Below are 7,064 nucleotides of genomic sequence, written 5' to 3'. Positions count from 1 at the left end.
TTATGAAATTTACTGTAAATGACAAAAAATTTCAAGCACGTGTTCATGATGGCTTCGGAGTTGGCTGAATTTTGCTATTCACATTTTTGAATGTATATACAATACAAAAAAGGAAAATTGAATTACATCAGCACAGCCACCACAAAATCCGTGAATCTGCGTTACACTGGACAGCCGACTGGCTGCCTCGCGTTACACGTCACAATTTTACATTTGAACTGGACCGGCGGGCCAGCGTTATGCATTACCGGTTGTTGGTCATGCCAGTACAGTACATCCAGGCCCCCTCCACCCTGGATGCATCCCTGACAAAAATCCCAAAACACCATTTTTGGGTAGCTACACCCAATAAGAATTTGTTTCCCTCAAAATTGAGCTTATTGTGATGAAAAATTCCAGTCTGGAAACTTTAATGTATTTGCTGTTGGGATTTCAACAACTAGTCCCAGCATCTGAGTAACATGGGATTTGATTTTTTTTTTTGGGGGTCGCTACAAACACTGAGACATGATCAATAACTCACCACTGATGGTGGAATGAGTTTTGAGGGTCTTGTCTCAGTCTCTGTTTGCTCTCTGTGCACTCTTTATGTGGTGAGACATGTCAGAGATGTGGCTCACATATAAAGAGGGCTCTCTCTGTAGATCCTCCCCCTCAAACTCTTGTATGAGTCTGAGGTGAGAGCTATAGCTTTATTATTATAGACATCTTTCTAACTATGTACATGTTGACACAGAATGTTATGGAAATGGGAATTTCCCATTTTAGACTCTTATGGGTTCTGTATCACATGATTTGTATTGTAATTGAGTTTGACCAATCAATAATCAATGAAAACCTGCTGCCACACTACCTGTTCAATAACATGTTAAACCATCTGTGAAACCACCTGTAAACCCTTATGTCCAACCCCCTTCCCTATTCCTGTGCCAGGACAGACAAAAATGGGTGCCTCCGGCCCCATTTTTGTAACACATAATCTTATGCATCATAGGTACAATTCAATTCTAGAACTCTTGTACAAGTCTGAGAATCTTATGCATCATAGCCTTTTATCTTTAAAATTTGCCTGTCCACAACTGTAGTTGTAAAGGCCCGGCAGCCTTTTACCTCTACCCCATTGAATATACAGCCCACTCAAGCTTATATTTAGATGGACTATCTGAGGCCTGAGGCAAACAGGGGAACAGAACATTATGGTCCCCAAATAAGTAAGCAACCTTTCTGTAAGGGATTAACCTTACTTCACTATAATTCCGATTATAGTGATATCATTATGTTGCATCGCTATAATTCCCATTATAGTGATGCTATTATTTCTTTATTTATTTGTGCCGAGATATGTAATTTACATATATATACCTCGGAGTAGTTGTAAAGGCCCGGTAGCCTTTTACCTCTACCCCATTGAATATACAGTTCATTAAAGCTTATGTTTAGACAGACTAACTGAGGCCTGAGGTGAACGGGGGAACGGAATGTTACCGTCCCCAAATAAGTAAGCAACCCTTCACTTTTTTAAGCTTGTTTCCTTTTACAATCTCAGCACCGCGATTGGTGACGGAACCCTACTGTGTCCCACATGCATTGTCTACCCTGACAATGTGCATTTGCGCTTAGTTCTCACATGCAAATCACGTGTGTGCCATTCCTAGATGCACACTCAACTATGCCTCAGAGTAGAGGCAAACCCTCCCAATCTCAGGATCTGGGAAACCCTGACTCCCTTGATAGGTCAGTGTATGATGAGGATGATATCCTCAACTATGTGCTGACTATCATTCTGAAAGTCGCAACACTCCCACTCAACACCCCTGGTGCTGAGGCTGATGTTGACCTCATCCAGAGGTACATTCAGTGGCATCTGAGCCCTGATCAGGTTGACATGCATGCATATGCATGCGACTTTATGTTCCAGAGAGTGGAATCAGACTGCCTGGCAGAACTCCATGGAGTTGCTTCCCGACTCCACACACTCACATGCCCACTCTATGCCCCAGGCTTAGAGAACTATTTGGAAAAGACGTTCAAGCAAAAGTTTGAATGGGCTCTTTGGCTTGTGGAAGAAGAGCTGGAACTGCATTTTCTGGAGCACTATGGCTTCAGAAGAATGGTGCTTATTGCATGCAAACACCTTGCTGGAAGGCAAAGGATTTCCAAGACCGTGCATCCCCACTGTCAGGGCACAGCCCTCGACCCCACACACCCTCAGACACCCTTTCCCCCTCCTAACCACCCTTCCCCCATTTTCCCCCATTTTTCCCCCACTGTTCCACAATGATACCGGTTCGTGAACCTGTGGGGATGTTCTGGGCAAGCAACTTGCCCAGAAACCAGCACAGCCACAACTGTGGGAACATTCTGGGCGAGCTGCTTGCCCAGAATCTTCCCACGGTACCTAATATGGAAACTCGGGAAAGACCCGACAACTGCACAGTTCCCAGGCTCCTTTTGTAGCGGCCTCACAGGGGGTTGAGAAGGTTACCCTTCTTCTCAACTCATTCCCTGTGAAGGCAAGTGTAATTACCTATTTCCTAATGCACACTAACTCATTCCCTGTGAAGCCCAGGGCAAGTCCCCTCAGTGACTTCGAGGAATTAGTGGCTGGAGAAGACTCTCCAGTGCCACTCCCGGACCTCATTGCTATGCCCCCTTGGGACACCCACAGCCTTCCCACTCCTGTTCCCTCCTTCCCAATCCATCTCCCTTCCCACCTTCCTTCTCTTTCAGTACACCTTGCCACCCTGAAATCCAGTGGTCACTTTTCCCTAATCCTGTCTGTGCTACCAGCACAGACTTGTTCCTCTTCCTTTCCAGAGACTGGAAAGAGACAGATGACATGCTCAGAGTCGTCTTCACACCTGATTGATGGGTTTTCAGCTGCAGTTAAGTGCCAGCTGTCAGGGACATGTCCGGGGTCGAGTGTCAGGGGACGACTCCCAGGTCCCCATGACCCTCCCCTATGGCCCACAGCCTCAGGTCTGGCCAGCCCTATCCAGGGCACAATCTACTGTGGGTAAGAAGATGTAATAGATAGGAAGGCAAGTAAGATACAACTTGCCTACTGTGGGTAAGAAGATGAGAAGGAAGCTAACTTCTCATCTTCCCACAGTGGCCACCATATCAGGAAAACTTCCGGGGATACCCGGAAGTCACATGAAGGAGTAGGAACCGGGCCCGGAGCATGCGGTGTGCGGAGCGTGCACGCATGTGGGAAGCACAGCGGGTGGAAGCGGGTCCGGATGCGGGTCCGGGTCCGGGCTAGTCAGGGTGTGTGCCCTGACATCGAGGCGGCCCGAGGTAATGCCCAGCACTGAGGCCGTCGTGGGGTGTGGAGCAGGTGTGCATACTGGCAAGCCCGGTCCAGGACGATGGTCCCTGGCCACTCAGACTGAAGTGGGGACTGTGAGTTGTTATTAAAAGGGGAGGCTATGCTACTTACCTGAAGTGGGAACTGTGAGAAGAAGGTTACTTCTTTGGTTCCCACCCCAGGTACCTTTATGTACATGCGGCTTGGGTCACATGAGGTTTGCCACGTCACCCTGCATACAGCCACAGTCATCCAGGTGTCCCCATGGGGGATCCCGAGTGTCATATCCGTGCATACCCGACCCCGACCCGACTTCCGGACACCACCCTCTTCACCTCCGGAGTCATAACCTACCGCTGCCTTTCCGATACTCACCTTCGGTCTTGGCAACACACCCCTCCTCTTACCTCTCCAACCCCTTCTCCGTCCGTTCCGATACTCATCTCGGACCGAACATCGCCCTACTCGCCACCCTTCCTACAACTCCGCTCCCCCTCACCACACCTCCACCCTCCCGTCATCCCCTACGCTTTCTCCGTCCGTTCCGATATCCACCTTCGGACCTGACTACTCTTCCTTACCTGTCCCCTCTCTCCTTCCTCCGTCACTCCTCCGCCACCCTTCCGCCAAGTTACGACCATCCACTGCTGTTCCGTACTTCACACTCGGACACTGTTCGTACCTTACTCCGAGCCTCTGTCATAGTCCATACCTCGGACTTTGACTCCACCTCGGTCTTAGTCCATTGCATTGGTGACCTCATACTACGTGAACACCATTGCCAATATTCCTCGGACTTCCAACCCCGCCTCCGTAACCTCCGTAAGCTCCGCAACCCCCGAGCTTCGCGGACGCCTCCGGCACTCTCGCCGTTTGTAATGTATTTCTCGCAATTCCCCCTCATCCCTATTTGGACTACTGCTTCTTTCTATTCTAGCCAGTTAGTCATCACCCCACTTCCCCTCATCCTCCTGCCCCTCTGGGCCTCGCCCACTCTACCTCCTTTCGGATGTATCACAGGTCTTGCCCTATGACCTTCGGTACCGCTCCGCTCCCTCTAACCCTTTGTTCCCGTTCGGATCTCTTCGTTCCAATTCGGTCACCCTTTGTTCTCCTTGTGCTTTTGCCCCTTCCTTATATATATATCAGCGCTTGTACATACTCGTCTGGTTTCAGTCCGAAATCGACCTGAAATGCCCCCAAGAGACTTCCTGCTCACCTACTGTGAAATTAAGGACCAAATGGACAAACAGCAATGGCACAGCGCTCTGCTTGAGTCGCTGAGGCCAAGGTCCCTCCACGCTAAGTCTCCGATTCCACTCCGGAGTCGTCCGTTTCCGCCCATCTCTAACACCGAGGGCATGTGCTGCACGCATGCATGCTGGGTTGCACCACAAGGCCGTCCGGGTTGTCCGGGGCTGGGTGTGTCAGGCACGCATTGCGGGTGGGTCAATAATACATAGGTATGAGGAAAGGTCGTCCATGTAGATAAAGATAGAAGAAGAATGAAGGAATAAAAGAACAAAAGGATAGAAAGAAGAACAAGAGTTGAGGAAACATGATGAAGGGTGGGGGTAGATGTCATATCCATACAATCCACCTCTGCTCCGGGCTCCTGGAACTCCGAAACCAACTCCAGAGCCCTACTTCCCTTCCATCACCTTCTCCTTGCCGACTCCCAAGAGGTTATCCCACCTCCGGCTCCAACACCACCTTCGGTCCGACTCCGGAACATTCCGGGTCCGACCCCAACCTCGACACCTTCCAGACGAGTACACAACACCTATGCTCCTGACTCCGACCTCCGCTCCGGAATCCTGTTTGCATCTCCATCTCCGGAACCTCCAGTCTTAGCTCCGACCTCGGACTTTGACCCCACCTCCGCTTATACCCATTGTATTGGTTAGCTCATTCCATTTAATTGCCTTTGCCAATATTCCGGAGTTTAACTTCTGAGTTCGGACTTTCCGGACTTATGTCGGACCTTGCAACTATTGCATTGCTCCATTCAATTCCGCTATACTCCCTCATTCCTATTTGGGCTGCTGCTTCCTTTCTATTCAGTCAGCTGGCCATTCCCCACTCCCATCCTCCTTCCTTCCTCCTTGGGCCTTGGCCCTTCATTCCTCCTTTGAGAAACACCATTGAGTCAAACACTTGACCCTCGGTGTTGTTCCTCTTTCCATCTCCCTTTGTCTCCTTTCGTCCTACCCTTGTTCCTTTGATTCCAGACCCCTCCTTATATACAATGTACCTAGTAACTTGTAACCTCAGTCCGAAATCGACCTGAATTCCCCCCAAGAGACTTTCCCTCTGCTAGATCCGAAATTAGGGACCCCCAGGACAACCAGCAATGGCCCAGCGCTCCGCCTGAGTCGCTGAGGCTGAGGTCCTTCCACACTAAGTCTCCGATTCCACTCCGGAGTCGTCTGAATCCACAAGTTCTAACAGTAGAGGTGAGCGGGATACCAGGTCAGGGTGGGTGGAGCTGGGTCAGGTGGGTGTGCCCTGACAATTTTTCTCTCTTTTTTTTTTTAGCCCCAGACAATTTTTTGAGCAAAATTTTTCACATGTTATGAGATTTTGCAAGAGTATATCAACATTAGAAGGCTCAGGTGAATTTAGTTGAGAATGGCCTCCATTGCAGCCATTGCTGCTCCAGATGCAGTGTATGGCCCTTCTGTTTTTTTACTGCCCACTCTGTGTCAGGGCACTGCACAATGTGTGGGTAGGAAAGTGAATAGATAGAAGGCAAGTAAGATACACTTGCCTACTGTGGGTAAGTGTCATATCCCAGATCTTCCACCTCCCTCCTGTCAGAGTACAGCCCAGTTAAGCCCGGACTGCTTACACACAACTGATGACACACTTGCCCCAGACCAGCATTACCCGCACAGCCTGATCATCATCCTGGACTGGCACAGACATTTGTTATATTTTCCTTCTGTAGAGCGGCCCTGCTTTGCCAGGCATACTGACTTTATCATTCCCTGGGTAGCGAGTGAGGAAGATAACTTTCTTCTCTCACTTCCCCTCGCTGCTCAGCTGGAATCCTATCGCAATCTGCTTTGCCGGGTTCCCCATTGAGACTGACCCTGTCCCCTTGGCCTCAGCTCCAGCAAAGGCTCAGGATCCTCGACTTAGAGTCTGAGCAGCTCAGTACCCTGACATCAGAAGAAAGTTTCAACCTTCTTCCTGAGTCTGCATCAAACACCACAATGTCTGCTCAGGAGCAAATCCAACAACTCACCAGTTGGTCCAAGTGCTGCTCAGTGCCCAGGCTGCTCAGGTTAATCAACCACCTCCTCTCCCCATGTCAAGGCCTCCCAAAGTCGCTACCCCATCGCCCTTTAATGGTGACCAAGAAAACTAGAGGATTTCTTGGCACAATGCTGCTTGTACCTGTCGCTCCACCATGCCGAGTATCCTGATGATCAACAACAGATCCTGTTCATCCTATCACATATGAAAGAGGGGATGGCAGCCTTGTGGGCCTCCCAGAAGATTAATGCATACCTCTCCCCTAATGCTGCGATCCCAACACTTGAGAACTTCCTCCAAGAGTTGAAGGACATGTTCGCCGACCCAAACCAGCAGCGACCACATGCAGAAGCTGTCGGACATAAGACAAGGGCCCAACCCTGTCAAGACAGTCATCCAGCTCTTTGAGTTGTACAAACCAGTGTCCAGGCTCAGAGATGCCAGGTTTGACAAGTTCCAACGAGCCATTACCCATCACCTTTGAGAGTCAATC

At 49.7% G+C, this 7,064-nt stretch overlaps 1 protein-coding gene across 1 annotated transcript; it reads left to right on the top strand.

The window, feature by feature from the left end:
• Window positions 1–1,669: 1,669 nt before the first annotated feature.
• EI90DRAFT_3123382 (uncharacterized protein) lies at window positions 1,670–2,281 on the top strand (the record flags this gene model as incomplete). The annotated part of the gene is made up of 1 exon (XM_039063609.1): window positions 1,670–2,281. One exon carries the CDS (start codon window positions 1,670–1,672, stop codon window positions 2,279–2,281), a length of 612 nt encoding a protein of 203 aa, XP_038916365.1.
• Between the last annotated feature and the right edge of the window lie 4,783 nt (window positions 2,282–7,064).

The sequence above is a fragment of the Cantharellus anzutake genome (assembly GCF_015039405.1).
Source record: "Cantharellus anzutake strain C23 chromosome Unknown EI90scaffold_22, whole genome shotgun sequence".
Taxonomy (NCBI): domain Eukaryota; kingdom Fungi; phylum Basidiomycota; class Agaricomycetes; order Cantharellales; family Hydnaceae; genus Cantharellus; species Cantharellus anzutake.
The sequence above is the reverse complement of the archived record's forward strand: the minus strand, read 5'-3'. Positions and strand labels throughout refer to the sequence as shown.